At 37.6% G+C, this 19,092-nt stretch overlaps 2 protein-coding genes across 5 annotated transcripts in view; one reads left to right on the top strand and one right to left on the bottom strand.

Annotated features, from left to right (window-relative positions):
• Positions 1-249: 249 nt before the first annotated feature.
• slc16a6 (solute carrier family 16 member 6) lies at positions 250-11,197 on the bottom strand. Of its 3 annotated transcripts, none has more exons than XM_015399783.1 (8): positions 10,986-11,197; positions 8,670-8,722; positions 8,439-8,585; positions 7,002-7,242; positions 6,757-6,900; positions 6,511-6,639; positions 4,401-5,336; positions 250-2,358 (listed from the first exon to the last, which is right to left on the bottom strand). In XM_015399783.1, exons 4-8 carry the CDS (start codon positions 7,237-7,239, stop codon positions 2,051-2,053), a joined length of 1,755 nt encoding a protein of 584 aa, XP_015255269.1. In that variant the 5' UTR covers positions 7,240-7,242; positions 8,439-8,585; positions 8,670-8,722; positions 10,986-11,197; the 3' UTR covers positions 250-2,050. The 3 variants fall into 3 exon arrangements, with proteins under 3 accessions (XP_015255269.1, XP_015255270.1, XP_015255271.1); XM_015399784.1 differs by having other exon boundaries at positions 8,670-8,713; XM_015399785.1 differs by lacking the exon at positions 8,670-8,722 and having other exon boundaries at positions 8,439-8,550.
• A 1,658-nt stretch (positions 11,198-12,855) lies between these two features.
• Positions 12,856-19,092, top strand: part of arsg (arylsulfatase G) — a 22,672-nt gene continuing 16,435 nt past the window's right edge. For both annotated transcript variants that reach the window (XM_015399786.1, XM_015399787.1), the window contains exons 1-2: positions 12,856-13,085; positions 13,208-13,443. In XM_015399786.1, coding sequence (XP_015255272.1) covers positions 12,859-13,085; positions 13,208-13,443 — 463 coding nt within the window. In that variant the 5' untranslated portion in view covers positions 12,856-12,858. The remainder of the gene's footprint in view (positions 13,086-13,207; positions 13,444-19,092) is intronic.

Genomic DNA, 19,092 nt, shown 5'->3' with positions numbered 1-19,092 from the left:
AATAACAGTGTTACAAAACCACTCAGAAACATTTTACTATTTCTCTTGTTCTGACCATAATTATTCTTCTGTTGCTCCAGTAACCCCATCACTTTATAACTGACACAGGAATAGCCTACAGTATTATAAGATCATGCAACTGACTCTGCCAATCTCCTCATTTCAAGCCCACATTATACTCAGGAAGTTTTAACTACACCACAGTAACCACACCTAGCTTTAACTACACCACAGTAATTTTTTTGTGCTTTTTCTCTTCAAACAAATCCGAATCCTTATTTGAAAGGAAGGCAAAGTGTATAGCTACAAGTTTAAGTCCTCCCAGCCAATAAGGGGCGCACTCACCCACTATCGTTCTCTACTTTTTGGAAGCCAGTTTCCAGGTTCACTGATGCTCAAGCTAAGCAAGCCAAACATTTCACATGCCAGTTCAGAACTAGAGTGGCATCCTCGTGCGTTCTGAGCCCTTTGTTCCCTAAATAAGCACCAACTCAGAAAAGATTGACCAATTATCTCACAGTTCTGCCTCTTTTTCATTTTTGGCTTAAATCTGAGAAATTTTTTTCATTTCACCATGAAGCTACTAGGATCTGGCAACTTCTCAAGTGACTTCTTCCTACTATTCCTATTGGTGCGGAATTATTTAATGGCATCGTAACCAGAGGTAAATTATTATACATTTTATGACCATCAAAAAATGCATGCTCTATTTTATCTGTAAAATAAGGCACTTTTATGCTGAACCACTCTACATGTTATGTATTATTTCTGAAAGATGTATAGTTTGATTAAAAGGTTGTAACTATGATTTTTTAAAATGCGTAAACCAACATATGCAGTGGAATCTTGTTGTTTTTCATTTGGAGCAGACACTAAGAAAAAAACAAGTCAGAAGTGCTGCTTGTTATAAGAAATTATTCAGTAAATTATCATTTTTTTCTTGTATTGCAAAGGACAGACTTTAGTCTACGAGTTCTAGTAACAGCAGATGCATTAAATAAAAGTAAAAAAGCCTGTGGACAGCATTGATTTAAAAAACCAACAGACAACTGATAAGCGAAGAAATGAGGAACCCCATAAATAAAGGGACACTGGAGCAAAAACAAAAAGGACCTCAAAAAAAATTTGGTAAAATCTCGACTTCTACAGAAATTACAGAAGACGAAAAATAATTCCCTAAATATTCACTAAAGGTTCGCCAGTTATTGATGCCTTTATCCTGTTAAAGAGTTTTTAATGAAATGTAATATATATCAATTCCTTTTAAAACCTGAAAGCCTATATTTCATTTTAATTGTAAACTGAAATATAAATATTAATCAGACGCGTTTTTTTTCTTAGTCTAACATTAACAGGTCATCTGACATGGATGGGTGGGTTTCCATGACAACGCAGACTCTTCCATAGATGCTGTGATGAATGTGTGAGCCACTGCTTCATAAAAAAATAAAGACATAATTAAGAACTAATCAAGGATGACCTCACAGCTTTATTAAGTAGAAACACATTTCTGTTACAAATCACAGTCATTTACTAACTTCTGATTAAACACCATTGTTTGACTTTTTGATTGAAAATTGCTTTTTTTTTTTACACATTCTCCTGAGGTTATGATTTATTTTCTCTATTAAGTGAAACAAAATTTGTGCAGCAGGTTTTGTTTGCAGCATTTGCAGTATTTTCCAGCGTTAATTAGACTGATCAACAGGTGATGTAAACGGCCTCAGTGTTAGACCTCTTATTGTTATCAGAAACTACAGTAACTTCTCCTGCAACCCTGGCTGTTTTACTACACGACCTTGCATGAAATCTCATGTAACTGTTCATTCACTCTACCACATAACTTAGATAAAAAAAACAAAAACATTCATTTTCCTGTTTGGCAAAAGAACTTGTAAAAAATACTGGTCGGTTCATTAAATTTAAGACACCACTCCATCCATTGATCTAAAACGTTAGTGAGAGCCCGTCACATAAGTAACTGCAGCCATGACCTTTGACTCTATACCTCTATGTATTGATCTGTTATCTGATTTGTGTGTTTTTTAGCTCAATAACAAGCTGTAACCTCATCCCCTTCTCTCGTGTCTTCTCCCTGACTCATCTGCTTTTTGTCCTCTGTGCCAGAGCAGCCGAATGCACTGTGGCTTATTTTGTTTGCTTTCTGCTCTCCACGCTCTTCCTTGTAGCCAGGGTTTATTTCATGTTCAATTGCAGAGTGTTTTAGGCCTGTCTTTCTGCAGGGTAATCCTCTTTTAGCAGGTCCAACCAATCCCAGGAACACAGCACCCAGTCCCATGCCCACTGCGCAGGAGTAGAAGGCCGCTCCATAGTTCTGGGTGACGTCCACCAGCACACCTGCAGTGAAATAAAACAGACCCAATGGAACAATTTTAGTGACCTATAACTCTAGCGAGTGATGGAATCAAAGGCTGTGTCATGCTTGACAAAATGCTTTTGTTCATGCTTAGAGGAAATTAAGGGAAGACCACCCGGATATGTCCAAACAATTTATAAACTTGTGCTTTTTCTAAGTATCCGAGTGTTGTTGGAGCAGCAAAAATGAAATTAATCAGCCTGAAGTATTTTTGAAGTTTTTGAGAAACTTGTTAATCCAGTTTTTCAGCACTTCCATGATTCCTTTCCCTTTCCAAACTTTCACCTCTATTAGTACTTATTCTGCCCCACTTGCTCCAAACTCTGCTGTCTTTGATCTGTTTGTTCCACTACCATACTCTTCATATAGTGAAAAAGCTAGAGCCTACAAACTATCTAAATAATTACACCCCACGATTCTGCCAAAGACGTCGCCGCCACTGCCTCTACGTCAGGTTTGGGTCTTACTCAATTCTCCTCCACATTTAGGCATGCTTCAGTGCAAAAAGTACAAACCCTCCTGACTTTGTTTTGTATTTGAAGACTGATTTCTTATTGTTGTTTTTCAAGTAGGTGCAATCTGATCTGCTAACCTAAGATATGTGTGAAATGTGCTGAAATGACTATTCCGCATAAAGAAAACAAAGCCAAACAAATATGGGGTTCATTGTGAAGAACTTTAAATTTAGTTGAGCAGAAGAGGACAGGAATCTTTGTGTTTCACCTTTCCTTTGGGAAACGATGTGGTTCTCTTGGTATCTTTAACCTCTTTACACCTACTGTAGCCAAAATACAAACCGTTTCTATCAATGAAACAGCCTAGCTGGTGTGTGCATTCTCCCAATGCCATATTTTACACATTCACTTCTGACCTAGAAACGAGTTTTCTTGTAGGATTGGTCCCTGCAGGCATATCTGCTGATGGCATGAGAGCAAAAATCCAAAACTTTTATGCCTATTGTTGCAAATTTGCTACATTCCTCGAACCTAAATACTATATATTTTAGGTGCAATAGTAAAAGTAAAAATCTGAACTTATTTTGACATCTACCTAAAGCCAAATGCACACTCAAATGTTTGATATTTTTTCTACGTGTAGTTATATACCAGAAGGTGTCGATGTTCACTGACTGAGACCTTTAATGCGTATCAAAGCATTCAGAGTTTAAAGTTACTGGGATGAGGGTCAGTTTCTAAAAGCATGACTACATTGTTCAAATGATAATCTATTGCTTTCAGTGATTAGCTTCTTGTTTTAGTGATAGTCTGTTAAAGCAAGATACATCTTGAGGGATTGCTGCCACATCTGCAGTGATTGTAGTTTGCTGTGAGCTCAGGTGTAGCTCTGAATGACTTATGTCTGCAAAGCAAAAGCTCTGCCATGCATAGAAAGGCTTAGAATAGTCCAGGTCTTCACTGGTTTGAACCAGTTAATGTGGTTGATCTGGATTTCTCTCGTGAGCCTCTCCTTGAATGTTTTGAGCCCATCCCACCAGGAGGACAACCCACAGCAGTGGCTGTGAACTTGCTGAAATGGCATAACATCCCTTCTATCCCTAGAACACCTGTGTGGATTCTTTAGAAGAAATTGGAGAGTATCTCTAGAAATAGGAATGTTTTTAACTCCTGGAATGCATAACTCGGGTTTTAGATAAGTACAGTAGGATGAACAGATGGAAGGACTGTGAAAGCAGAGCTTTAATTATTGTGAATTCAATACCTAACTTTAGAGATTTTGATAGACAAAAGACAAGAAATATGGTTGCCGTTACAAAAGCACTTGAAAAGATTAGTCTAAACAAAACATTGTATTAATTTGGGAAAACTGGAAGCTCCCTTAACCATTAGAAACTCATTAGGCTGGGCTTTGTTTTAGTAAAGTTAACCACAATTTGATAATGGAAACGTTGCAGTAGTTAGTTTGTAGATTTCTACCAATGCATAATCTGTTTCTCTAAGCATGAATAAACAGCATCAATGATATAAAAACTATAGCACTTTCCTATAAAATAGATATTTCCTACCTCCAAGTGGTGGTCCACCTAGTCCAGCAAAGCTCTGGATGAACACATAGACGCCAGCAGCAGAAGACATCCTCTCCACACCCACTACCTCATTCTCTGCCAGCATGGGGATGTGGGTACATGCCAGCGTTCCCATGAAAAATCCATACACACCACAACACACAGCCAGACCATAAAACTCTGTGACCAAAGTAAATCCCACCAAATCCACAGTCATCATGATCACGCAAACCAGGAGCACCAGGAGCTTCCTTGTCCTGAACACCACCAAAGACAGGACCCATCCGATGGAGAATCGGCCCAGGATCTCAGCCACAGCCATGGTGGAGAGCATGTAGGCAGCTTTCTCCCGCTCCATGCCGCGGCTCACACTCAGCTCAATGACGTACAGTGGGGGGGCGAAAAAGCCCAGAGTGGCAAACAGTCCAAACAGTGAATAGAGGATAAAGCTGCACTCTCTGAGGATGGAAAAGTCTAAGAGCTTAGAAGTAGCTGCAGAAAGTTTCATATCTCCTGGTTTAGTTTCTTCTTTGTTCGCTGATTTCTCTGCATCTTTGTCTTGTTTTTCTGAATCTTTACTTTTTTCTAAAGAGTTCAGACCTGTCTCAAACTTTGCGTCTTTGTGCAGTAAGATGTTCTCCTCTGGTGAGGAGTATTTAAGTGACTGGACCCCTGAGTCACTGCCGGTGCTCACAGATCCTAACTCATTATTCTCTACCTCAGAATTCTGCAGAACCAAGCTGTCTATATTCTCTTGAGTCTTGAGTGCTTCCAGCTCCTTTGGAGAAAAATGTTCATTTTCCGTATTTTGGGTGGCTCTGGGTGTAATAATGATTGGCCGAAGCAGCGCACCACAGATGATGATGATGCTTTGCAGAGCTCCAATCACTGCCATGGTGTGTCGCCAGCCAATTTTGTCTCTTAATGCAGAAAAAGCTAAAAAGCAAAGAAAATGCAGTTAAGGGAAGTGAAAAGGATGATTTGTCAGTTTAAAAAAACACACACACACACACAGGGGGTAAATAGATTTTCCACATTAAGTGGAAAAACAACCAAAAACTTCAGTATATTTTATTACAGCACCATGTTACAGACCAACATCCAGGGCTCATAATTGGAAAGTGGAACGAAAAGGATGGTTTTTAAAATATTTTAGGCAATCGATGCATTTATAATCAGCTCATTTACATAATGTTAAAATCTAGGAAAACCAAATGCGTCCAGAAGGCATCTATTTGGTCGTTGTCCATCTGAGTGTAAATTAAATTAACCCCAGCCTTAAAGAGTTTAGTAGAGAGCATAAATGATCAATATCATGAAAACAAAGAAAAACGTCAGAGAAAAAAATACTACTGTCCAACTGGACCCGACCAAACTGATGGTTCAGGCAGGAGCGAATTAATCAGAGAAGCAGTCAGAAGCTCAAAACTATCACTTTGGAGGAGCTGCAGAGATTGGCAGCCTGGGTAACTAGTGGATATACACTTAAAAAATCTGGTCTTTATGGATAAGAAGCAGGCAGAAAGTTAGTGGAAAAACAAAATAAGTTAAAAAAAAAACAAAAAAACTAAACATTTTAGTCTACATGCAAAATACTGTGTTTGGTGCAAAACCAACAGTAAAAAAACCCTCAACATAGTGGTGGTAACATTTGGTTTGGGGTTCTTTCTCGCTGTGAAGCTGGTAAGAGATGATGAAAAAAAAATGCATGGATCTAAAAAAACAAGCTGGAAGAAACTCACTTAGAGGATTCAAAAGACAACAGCTTTCAACATAAAGCAACACGCTAGAATGAAATATGGTTAGCTAAAAGCATGCGTCGGTGTTAGAATGGTCCGTTTCAAATTCAGAACAAAAATGACTATGAACAGACTTAAAGCTGTAATCACAATCGGTTAAATCCAAATGACACTTTTTGTTTTTAGTTTCAGACAATTAAAGTCATGTCTCATTCTTTCACCCAATGATTCACTATACAATATAGGTCCTAATGGAATATACCAAAGATCTTAGCAATGGCAAGATGATATGACTTTCAAAGAGCATAAATATTTTGGCACTCCAGGTGTTAATGTATAACAAGTATCCACAGACGCTCTTGCTCTCTTACCTGGTGCCAGAGCAAACATTGCAAAGGACTCCCCAGTAGAAGCCAAAGCGGTGACCAGAGAGCGCCGGCGGCTGAAGTACTTTGCAAGGATGGTCACAGTGGGCAGGAAAGTCAGACAGTAGCCTAGACCTGCACAGTTGAACACATATATGAATAATTAACCAAAAGATATTCCTACACAACAACTTCAAAAACGACACATTCATCATTTAACATCTAGAAATGTAAAAGAATTAGGATAAATACCTGTAACTAATCCATAGGTAATGTATATTTGATTGAGGGAACTAGTGAAGCTGGTTGCGATGGTGCCAGTGGATATAAGTAAACCTCCAATCATAACAACAAAGCGGAAGCCAAATCGGTTAGTCATCACCGAGGAAAGAGGACCTGCAGATTGCATAGAAATCATTTCATTAGTTGACTGTGATGAAATTGGACTTCCTGGACTAGGTACTGTTTTTCAGTTTTCCGATGAACCTGCGACCTACCATTGAAGGTCATGGTGAACACACAGATGGAGACGATCCATGACACTCGACTGTTGGTCTCCCCAAACTCTTCCTTCATGTCCTGGAGGAAGATCCCAAAGCTTTTGATGATACCATATGTGAAAGTCTCCACTATAAAGAAGGCAACAGAGATCACCCAACCCCAGCCTCCATCAGGAGCCTCTGAGTACACCAGGGCCCCCAGGAATCGGGTTATCTGAGCTCCACACGGTGCCATGTCCTGGAAGAGCAACGTAAGCTTTAATACACTCAAAATGTTAATTATTAAGAAGAAGAATTAGGAAGTTCTTCACAAATATCCTGGGTTCAGATAGTTTATTATTCATTACAACTTAATGAGCTAAACATTTTATAAAATGTTCTTTTCATTTTGATAATCTAATTTAAAAAGTAGAGTCTATATAATCTGACTAACAGGTGTGATATGATCGTATGTTTAAAGAAACAGGATTTCCTTAAACATTAGATTATATCAATACTTTAAATATATCACTGTGTGAATGTCTGTCATCTACCCTACTCTTATTAAGAGGCATCTGCAAGCAAAGACATGCATTTACTTTAAATCTATACCAGAATCTATGATATTCATATGAAGAACCGATTCAAACATTTTAAGCTTCAGATAAACAACAATATTTTTCATAAGTCTTTCATTAAAAGAACAAAATTCCATTTAGAAGAAATCTCATTAAAACACAAGCCATTTTAGTGTAACTTATTATATAATTTTTTTAAACAGGGCCCAACAGATTTAGCTTTCCTAAGTGGAGCAGTACGGCTATTGCCATTGTGTTTCACTTGATTTATACATGTACCGTAAATAGCTTTATTATAATAATGTAGGGAGTATTACAGATTATATGGACCCTATAATGTAAGAACAGGAAAGTAAAAACAGGAATATTTATTTATATATAATATTTTATTAATGTCTAAAAGCAAAGCATAAAATTATCAGTAATAAGCACTTTTCTCATATTTTGAGTGCTTTAAAAAAATGTTCTAATAATTTCTTTTCTCATTCTTAAACAATAACATCGTTATAACCATTTGATTACGGTATTTAAAAACTGTAATTTATTGATAAGTCCATCTGTGGACTATTCTTGTGACTAAAAACACAAAACTTGGGACACATTTGAACTGTAGGCCTACGGAGGAAACAGCGCCCCCTACAGTCACAGTATGGACTGGTCACAAACTAGAAATTTATAAAGAATTTTATCCATTAAAGTAGATCAAATTATAGTTTGTTTGTCGGTCTTTATATATTTTTAAATAAGAGGACAAAACTGACTGAACTCTTGTCCAGTCTTTTTGATATCATAAAACGTTTATGCTTTTATGTCTGTTTTAAAATAAATATGTTTTTATGTATTATTGAGAAAATCTTCCAAGCAAACATGCCCGGACCTTTGACCGCGCTCCGTCCGCAGTGTGGAGCCGCTCCTTGGCCACCTGCCCCGGTCCAAATCCCTGCTGGCGCTCGGCTGGGACGGCTTGGATTCTGCAGAGGGGTCGAAATCTGACAAGCGGAACCAGCCCTCAGTGGATGAACAGCTGCCAAGAAGAGTCAGAGAACCTCTGAAACCTTCTGATCTTCTCTTCTCATGACGAACAGGTTAGATTAAAGCTGCGCTTTACCTGTTTTACAGTTTTAGTGCTGCAGATGTTCCTCCGTCTGTTTGCTGCGCATCCTTTCCAGATATGTTTAAGGTACAAACAGTGCCAGAGCGGAGCCCAGAGATATCAAGAGAAAAAAAAAAAACAGTAGCTGAAGTTCAGCCTCTTTTTGCAAAGTTGGAACTAATTAATTATTAATGCATTTAAAGGTGAGGGGAGGGGGAGCTGGTGAAATCCAGATGTTATCACCATTGCTTTACTTCCACATGTTGACCTACTCTAATGCTTGGCAATAAAATATAAATTACTTATGAATTAACTTTGCATTAAACTGCAATAATCCTATTTATTTATTATAAAAAAAATGCACTAAAGGGATTATAATCGCTATAAATCTCCTATGATAAAGGTATCAAGGTGATGGAAATAAATAGAAATAAAAGCATCTTTATATCAGAACCTTTCCAGTATTGTTTATAAAACTCCTCCGCTTAAGAGAAACACTGCAAAAAATTGAAATCTCATTAAGGCAATTTTTTTTTTGAATTGAGATAAGTGAGAAACATTGCCAATGGAACAAGACAACTTACATTTAAAATATGAAATAAAACAATTACATTATCTTATTTCAAGTTCATATTATTTAATGATCTTATTTTAAGAGTAAAAATACTAATTTCATTTCCAAATCATCTTATTTACTTGCTCAAATTAAGGGTAAATACACTTTATTTAAGACATTTTTAATTATTTCTAGATTGTTTTTGTAGTGAATGTATAGTTCAAATATTCTATATGAAGCTTATGTAATTTTCCTCCTTAGGTTTTATTCAGTTTCGCAACAAGACAGCTTTCATAACAACTGCTGGAATGTTAATGGTGCACGGCAGTAGATCCATCATTATCAGTATTCAGACTTGCAGATCTTTCTAAATCGGATGAAAAGTTTCATTGAAGAGAGTTACTTCGTGTTGTGGGATGTCATTGCATAACACTTTATTGACAAACCAAATAAACATGAATGGTAACCCTTAGTTGCTGTTACTACATGCACATACAGAGACAGTGCTGACAAAGCTGGAATGCAGAAATGTTGAAACGACTCAGATAAAAGCTCCAAAATTAAACACTGTAAAACCAAATCACAATAAAGAAATAGTTGCAGATTCAAATCAAAAGGCGTGCAGTTAACAGGCAACATTTGACAAATAAGTATATCTAAAAGGAATGTTTTAAGGTTTTCCACATTTTGTCACATTACATCACAAACTTCAAGGCATTTTATTGGAATTTAATGTGATGTACCAACACAAAGTCTCACGTTTGTGAAGTTGAAGGAAAATAATCTAAATTTCGTTAAAAATAAAAATCTGGAACTGTGGTAGGAATATGTATTTGCTCTAGGCCTATTCTCCAGACCAGGCTGAAGTTCAACTTCCAACAGAAAAACAACTCTGAGCACACAGCCAGAAATGTAACAGTCTAAGAATTAAAACTGGAAATCTTCCTCCAATTTGAACAGCTGAACCTAAACTTGCAACGCAAAATAAACCCTCCTGCAAAAACTTACATCGTAATGACTTTAAACAGGGTTTCTGCACAGCTTTGATTCAGGATTAACCAAAAACAAATTCACACCTCACTTTCCAGATTTGTACTTATTTAAAAAAAAAACTTGAAATCAGACCATCATGCAGGAAAAAGAGAAATTACTTTCCAGTTCAAAACAGAGAGAGAGAGTTTGTCAGTCACATACAAACTCAATGAATCAGTGTAGCATGCAAAGGATGTCTGAACTCTACATGTTTACCAGAAAAAGTTTGGGAGGGGATCATCAGAGCAGATGTTAGAGGCTGAATGAGTTAAAAGGATGGAAAAACACAGGAGATGTGTTAACACTTTTTTTCCAGTGCAATTTCTTTAAACCTCTTTCCCCTTTTTTGTTTGGATCAGATACTTTTATATGTTTATATTATTTTCTGTTGTTAGATTTTAACTCAAACTCTAAATTCTACGTTTTTCTGTCTTTAATAATTTTAAAAGTAAAGATTTTGATTTGTCCTTCTGATTAATTATGACCAGTGGGTGGGGGTGGAGGGGGGCTGGAGGTACGGTCCGTCCTCGTGCGAATGACGCAATGTCCTGGTTCCAGCGGCGGCTTGTTGTCGCGTGGCTGTTTGCTGTTTAATGACAGCTCGCTCACTGTAAGTAGCCTGGCTCTATGTCGCCTTTTTAAGTTAGCTCAGCTGTTTCCACTCATGTAATAAAAAGAAATCCAACACAATCAAAGCAGTTATGCCACTTTGTTAATTTTTTTTTTAAGAATTATTTTCTGACCTTTGGGTTGCTCATTTCAGCCGAAATCAATCCCTTCTTCGTCAGGAGTAAGTTTCTTCCGCAGGGTAGACTATAGATCTACTGTAAACGCGCCACATGTTCTCTCTGGTTAGTCTGCAGACACACATGAACCCCAAAGTACAGGCATGCAGTGTGTGTCACAAGCTCACAGTCATTCAGAGGAGGGTGACGGTTTAGAGAGATCTGGTTGCAGCCTGTTTAGTAGTAACCGTCCACAGACGCACATTTCCAACATGGAGCGCTCTACTGGTTACATTTTTCAGGTCTTTCAGGTTTTCAAAAAATGTTGGAACAGTTGGACATCTGCCAAATGTACATTACGTTCTTTTAGATTATCAGCTTAAATAACAAGCTGAGTGAAGAAATTCCGATTTCAAATGATTTATTTACCAAAAGAGGTAATTTATACAAATCTAGTATTTTCTCTTAAAGCTTCATAATCTTATAGCTGAACAACATCTTTTGGTTTTGGGATCACACTGACCCTCTCTGCAGAATTCTTTATCTGAAACCATGTTGGCGTGTTTTAGGGTATTAATGTTTTGATCAAAGTCCAATCACAGGATCTCATTAGATTTAAATCTTTAACTTTGCCAACCTCAAACCTTCAGTTAGATAAAAAAAAATAATAATAATAATAATGCTTAAAGTGTCTCCTATTTTACATGTAAATTTGTTTGGCTGCACACTACAGATGAAAAAAGTTGATCTGGAATACCAGTTTATCAGGATATACCCATAATGGCAAAGAAAGACAGTAAATGGTTCCTGATAAATGGGAAAAAAGTGACCTTTAACCTTTCCTCCAGTTCAAACAAATATGTTTTGAATAGGGCTGCACTGTTGTTAACCTAATAATTCGATTACTGTGTCCCTCATTACAAAATGTTAAACATTGTTGAAATATGCATTTTGAAGTTGCATGTTTAAGTTGTGTTATTTATCAATAGATGTTTGTATAATCCTCACACAGCTGATATATAATTAGTCTGTAATGCCATTTCAAAATAACCTCACTTAGGTGTTTAGAAATTAAGGTTTAACCCTTTGTATCTGTAGATGAGCAGCAGTTGTAATGTATTTATTGTCTTCCAAAACTTTGAATACCTCTTTTTTACATTCAACACTTCAAAATAAACAGCAAAACCTGATTTCCTGCGGCTTCTGTATGCATCTTTTCCCATAAAGGCCTGATTTTTGGGGCTCACTTTCAGCTGCAGATCCTCTGTGATAATGCTCTCCTCATGGCTTCAAGACCATGACCATGTTGTACATTATATTATTGATGTAAGCGGTCGGTTGGTCTTTTTCTCAAGCGTGACAGAATTGTTCATTTTTAAGGTTTCCGGTCACTCAGCTATGCTGCAAACTTTATTTAATCATTTTGGCGAGTACAATAAAAATAGAAATGAAATAAAAAAAATTTTTATATAAAAAAAAAAGAAATGAAATAAAATAATAATAAAAAACATAATAACTGTGCAATAAGAATAATTGTAGAAACAAACTTTGGTAAAACTCAGTGCACACCTTCGTTAAACCTCTGTGGTCCTCATCATGAGTACGACAGATGTCCAGTTAATCCTTGGTGAGACGGAGAACCTGTGTGAATGAAATTAAAACAATATTCAATGTAAATAGTTTTGAGCTTTATGGTAAAGAAAGTTTCAACAATAAGCGAAAACTTTAAAGGAAAAGGCCCAACTAAACTCAAAATTCCAGGTAGTTTCAAACCATTGAAAATTAAAAACAGGGCTTTTAATGTGCTCCTATTTTTATTATTATCCTTAATGTTGTTGTGTATTAGCCAAGCACAGAGTCAAACCTGTGTTCCGTTTTACAGTTTTAACCCATGATGGCCGGGCTGACATATCAGCTGCTCCTGTCTGGGACTTTGCTGTTTGGGTTGGTGATCTTCACAGCTTCCCAAAGACGAACTGAAGAACAGTTCAGAATGAAGCCCAACTTCATCATCATATTGGCAGATGATATAGGATGGGGCGACCTGGATGCTAACCAACCAGAGAAACACACAAATAATACGCCAAACCTTAACCAGATGGCCCAGCAAGGGCTCAGGTAAATCACTTATTGATGATATATTGGAGGCCTCTGAAAATCAGCGCATCAAATTAATATGGGGTTATTCTCTTGGGAGCGCCCCTCAGATAGTAAACTGTTTAAAAAATGTTGTTTTTCAGATTAACAGACTTCCATTCCCCTGCTTCTACCTGCTCTCCATCACGTGCTGCTATCCTTACAGGCCGTTATGGCCTCAGAAATGGAGTCACTCATAACTTCGGTGTAAATTCTGTGGCTGGACTCCCTCTTTCTGAAGTTACGTTGCCCCAGCTCCTGCAGCAGGCTGGTTATTACACCGCTCTCATTGGGAAATGGCACCTGGGACACAACGGACCCTACAGTCCAAACAACAGAGGTAGGTCTAGGCTGTTGGCTGCTGCTCTCTTTATCTTTATTCTGCCTGACTAACTGACAGTTTTTGCTTGTGTTCATGTAGATTGGAACTGTACACTTATATTTCATTCTAAACCCTTCTTCTTCAAACTGTCACCCTTTTTATGTGAGCAGCTTACCTTATCTTTTGAGGTTTATGTGCCACTTGCAGCACTACTTCCTAAATAGTTCTTTGTTCCTTCCTTGTTAGCTCTCTATAGTGTTGTCTTCAGGCAACACATCCCTACTTTAGCCCACATGGCATCATTTTGAAACTTTTTAAATGAGAAATCATTGGAAAGGTCTGAGAAAAAGTCTTAGACCAAAAAATTAGTGTTTAAAGGACATGTAACTTTTTTTCTGGGGATAAAACCGGTTGTAAAATGTGAGATAATTTACTCTTTTCTGGATGTTTAAATCTAAACGACTTTGTGAAAATGGGCATGAATATCTGCAGATGCAAAGTTTATTAAGTAAATGCACTTTTACCATTCATTCCATACAGAAATTGTGTGTTTCTTATTAATTTGCTCATACAAACACTGCACGTCATTTTAGTTAGACAGGTAACTAGAGATGCAAGTTATGCAAAACCTATAAAGGATATCAGCTCCAAATCAAACAGCTAATTAGCTGGATTAGATCTTAGATGCATGATGCTGATGCAGCCATCGGAAGCACTTTTTTTCAGTTACTTCCATTCACAGCAATTCAGATACATACATCTAAAGTGAGTGTTAGCTATCTGCCATATTTTATATTACATTTCAAAATATCTGTTTGCAGTTCATTTTAAATTGAAGCGTTTTTTATTAACTCTTTTTTTTACTGTTAATGTAGACTTTTTTTGTTAATGTAAGATATGAAGTATGTTTATATCTGTGTAAATTTGTTGCCTTTTTTTACATTGTTAATTTTAAGCCTAAAGCCTTTACACACATGTCGAGCTATGCGGTTTATTCTTTCAAAAGTAGTATCAGATCGGCATCAAAAAATGTCTGCCCGGGTATTTTTATTGGTCTAGATTGGAAAACTGGAATGATGCATCTCTATCAGTAGTATAAATATGAATGCAGTTTAGCAGGAATGCATAACTTTCGACTTGAAATATATTTTAGTTTTATTATCTATTATTACCAGTGGAAAATAAATGCAAAAATATTCTACACTGTAAGGAACTGTTAGTGTCTTTATTAGAGGGTTAAAAGGAGGTTTATTACCTACTGTAACTGTATGCTTCTGATCATAATGAATGATGTGGAAAAAAAGGAGGGGGGGTTCTAAAGGTTTCCTAAATTTTCAGTATTTGAGTTTTAGTGTCTTTCATGTTTTACATGTGTCTCTACTCCAACGCACGAGTCAATTAATCGGGACCATTCATGAGGACTCGACTGCACATTGAAGGGGGTAATTCAGCCATTTGAAGTGTAGAATCAGAGACACATCTGGTGCAGCACAATGACATTCAAGGACTGTAATTGATGAACACTGCCTCAGAGGGTTAGCATTATTTGTATTGTGTCAGCTATATGCTAAAGAACAGCTGAACTCCATGTAGTGGAGGAAGAGCTGGTTTTGACTGTAGATTTATGTTTGTTGTTGCAGCTAGCCTAACTGGTAGATGCTGTAACACAAGGTAATGACATCATGAGTGTATATAGACCCAAAGCTAGTTCATGATTTTCCCCTCTTGCGTTGTGGCATGGAATAAAATAGCGCAGATTACGCTTCAATATTGAGTATAAATAAAGAAAATTCTGCATCATACCTGCAACAAGCTCACTGCGACACACTGTTGCAGGAGTATAACCAGCCCTTGAGACTGCCTGTTCCCATCTGAACGGTTTGCCTGAACTGTTTTTTAGACTCTTGAACATCTGAGGCTTCCTGTTCCTGTTCTGATCTGTTTACCTGCAGTTCAGGGTTTACATCCATGTGAATCACCTTCATAGACTCAAATATTACAGAGCAGGTGTCAGTTTCTCTAGAATGAATAAATTGCCAACTCAGGTGAAATGTCGAGAACAGGTCTCAAACTGGTTCCAGGAAGGGCCATATGGCTGCAGGTTTTCCTTCCAACCAAGCAATCGCAGACCAGATTTCAGTCATCTCATCAACTGAGTGCAATCTGAACATGATGACTTGATGAGATGAATAGAGTCTGGTGAGCAATTGCTTGATGGGAAAAACACCCGGCAGCCACTCGGCCCTTTCTGGAACCGGTTTGAGACTCTTGGTCTAGAAGAAACATCATAGGCGTGCAAATGTTTTATTCAGAAAATTGAAGGTTGAAATTATTCTAGAGTATTAAAAAATGAGTGAAAGGGTAACATGAGACTATTTGCACTTGTTGCACAATTCTGTATCTTTCCATTTCTGTGATACGATAAGTCGGTCTGGCTTTCTAAGCACCTCCAACCTTGCAGGGCTATGTCTTCACTGCAGGAAACATACAAAACAAGGTCATTGTCCACAAAACACACTCCAGCTGTGTTCTTTTAGTCAACACTTATTGCTGATTCTCCTTCATCAGCTGATTCATCCCCCTCCCCCCACTTACTTCTTATCGAGGAACTCTTTCAAATTAGCTTATGTGTATTAAACTGATTCACAAAAGGTTTTTCACTCAGTGGATTTTACACATAATATCAAAAACTAACTTCTATTTTAAATGCAAAAAAATATTATATATGAATTTAGATTCAAACATGCAAATAGATTTTTAATCAGTTAAATTGCAGAGGCTCTTGTCCAAAACACACACATTTTCTTCTTGTCTGAATTCAAAAGCAATTAGTTGTGGAAGATTTTATGTCCCCAAAACACTCTTGCAGTTTATCAATATATTGGAAGGATTCATCAGGAATTATAGAAAAAATATACCAGACCACTACCAGCATAACTGTGTAAATATATCTCATGCTGTCTGTTAATTTTACTAAGAATTCAGAATTGATATAAAAAAGGCAATTGAACTAACTCAAATCTGTCGGGCATGATCTACAAAGCATATAGCCTTTTCAGGTGAATATTGAGATTGACTGTGTCAAACACATGTAACTGAGATATAACAGGACAAAGAACAATGTCTAGTAATTATTTTACAAATGGTCAAAAAAGAAAAATGACCTCGATATTAGAAATTAAAAACAGTTTTTGCTTAATCTGATGGCCTTTCTCAGTTTAAAGCTAGAGGGGAAGCTGTTCTAGGCATATAGCGTGACACTTTTCTGGTTTTGGGGCTGCTTGAGAGGCTGAATACTTGTGGTGTGTAAGATAGCTTAGACTGACAGGAGAGAAAAGAGTGAGCGGAGCAAGAGACAGCAGATACAGAAGGAAAGAAAATAGTTGTCTTCTTCCTCTTATCCGGGACCGGGTCACAGGGGCAGCAGTCTCAGTAGAGACTCCCAGACTTTCCTCTCCCCAGACACCTCTGTCAGGCCTAAAGATTCAAGGGCCAGCCTGAAGACATAGTCCCTCCAACAGGTCATGCTCCAGGCCTCGCCCCGGGTGAGACATGCCTGGAAGGCCTCCTGAGGGAGCGTTCAGGGGGCATGTGGAACAGATGTCTGTACCACTTCAGCTGACTCTTCTCAATGTGGAGAAGAAAACAGCCCTACTAACAGCCTCTTCTGGGTGGCTAAGCCCATATCTCTAGGGAAGTGTCCCGGCCACCATCCATCCAGATTTCATGACCATAGGTGAGGTAGGAACGTGGACCCAGAGGTAAATTGAAAGCTTTGCCTTCTGGCTCAGCTCCCTCTTTACCAAAACAGGATGGTAAAGCATCTGCATGCACTGATCCCTCTATCAACCTCCCGTTACATTCTCCCCTCATTAGTGAACAGGGCTATATTAGCATTATCCCTGCCTTGAAGCACCATCTTAACGTAGTGAAAGGGTTTAAGTGCTCAAATGATGCCAGAGACTAGGTTATTGGGCTTGTATTCCCCTGGTAGGGTTTCCTAAGGTAAATAAGCTCTTGGTGACAGGTCAGAAAAACGGTGTTTAAGAAGCTCTTATGACAACAATGCAAAGGAGGCATGTGACCTCGCCCAGTACAGCTGAACCCATGAGCTAGGCCTGGGGTTGGGATTTGTCTTTATTTCTGCTCTTGTTGTGTTTAAAGTGTGAGTTTACCTCTCCAGGGAAAGAGAGAGAGACCATTTGATGAAGTTAGATCTTTAATTCACTTTAAGAATATGAATGTTTAATCTCCAGCCCTTTGAGAAACACTTTTAAGAAGATAAAATACATGTTCATTTAGATCTTTATGAGTAGAAAATCCTTTTATTGCATTTTCCCTTCATCTTTTCATTCATGTAGTCATTCAGATTAAAATCTAAATTTTAAGATTGATCCTTTGAATAAATATGATTATATGTTTTGATAACATATATACATCATCCCTTTAAAAGAGTTTAGAATATGCTTTCTGAAAAAGAGAGTTTATTCTTTAGACAGACAGATTTAAAGGACTTGAAACTAATACTTTTGTGTTCATAGGGACTGATACTGCCCACGCCTTGGTTGGACCTTGGCTAGAGAGACATTAAAGTATTAATTTAAATTTGTAACAGGTAAAAAAGCCAAACAAAGGAATACCAAGTTTTTAAGTATTCACATTTGAGCACGGCTTTTGTTGTTCAGTTATGTCAGCTGAATAAATTCAATTCAGCTTAGTTATATAGCTCCAATTACAACACATATCATCTCAAGGCACTTTACAGAAGCAGTTCAACTAGATCATACAGTCAGCTTGGTTCAAAGTTTTTGAATTTGGAAACCTTTTCTGTCATAGCATGTATCAAGAAACTCACCTGTGCTAATTGTATGGTGTTTACTGGCTTTTCCAACACACTCAGCTTTCTTTGAGAAATTTAAGCCAGTTTCTCTGACGTTACCAATGGAGGTTGTACAACACATGAAACCTATCAACTTTCCCTTAAACATTGTCCCTGCCAGAATAGCGAAGGAGGTTTTGAATACCATTGGGGCGAGTCTTCTTACTATTTTTGGTTCCCGTCTCTCTTTAGGATTTGTCCCAGCTGCCTTTAAACATGATGTGGTCAGGCCCCTACTTAAGAAGCTTAATGTTTACCCTACAGTGTTGTCCAATTATAGTCTCTTGTCTGTCTTTTCTTTCAAAGGTTTTGTTTTTGTACAGTTATAAGTTTTGAACTCAACTACATTTCAAGAGTGTTTACTGCTGAGAGTGCATAATAATAGTGCCTTGTCTGTAGATGCTGGGAATCATACTGTTCTAGTCCTTTTTGACCTCAAAGCGGCATTTGACATAGTGGACCATGCTGTCCTCTTCTCACCCCTTGAGAATTGGGGAGGCATCAGAGGCTTGACACTCAAATGACCCTGCTCCTATCTGTCAAATAGGAGCTTTTCTGTTATGATTGGTGACCTCTCATCATCAATTGCTCCTCTCACGTGTGGGGTACCACAGGGATCCATTGTTGGCCATATTCTGTTTTCTTTATTCATGATGCCTTAATGACGATCATAGGGAAGCACAACCTGTCATATATATATATATATATATATATCTATATATACATAAAAACAACAAAAAACTTTTACCTGGAATCTGCTGTAGCCACTCTCCCAGTTTGGGGGTCAC

Source organism: Cyprinodon variegatus, unplaced genomic scaffold (genome assembly GCF_000732505.1).
Source record: "Cyprinodon variegatus isolate N-32 unplaced genomic scaffold, C_variegatus-1.0 Scaffold1046, whole genome shotgun sequence".
Classification (NCBI taxonomy): Eukaryota; Metazoa; Chordata; class Actinopteri; order Cyprinodontiformes; family Cyprinodontidae; genus Cyprinodon; species Cyprinodon variegatus.
The sequence above is the reverse complement of the archived record's forward strand: the minus strand, read 5'-3'. Positions and strand labels throughout refer to the sequence as shown.

Coding starts and splice junctions, on each gene's coding strand:
- slc16a6 (XM_015399783.1), bottom strand. CDS start 7,239: ATGGCACCGTGTGGAGCTCAGATAACCCGATTCCTGGGGGCCCTGGTG. Junction 5,337..6,510: donor AATGTTTGCTCTGGCACCAG/GTAAGAGAGCAA, acceptor TTTGCTTTTTAG/CTTTTTCTGCATTAAGAGAC. Junction 2,359..4,400: donor AGGTGGACCACCACTTGGAG/GTAGGAAATATC, acceptor ATTTCACTGCAG/GTGTGCTGGTGGACGTCACC.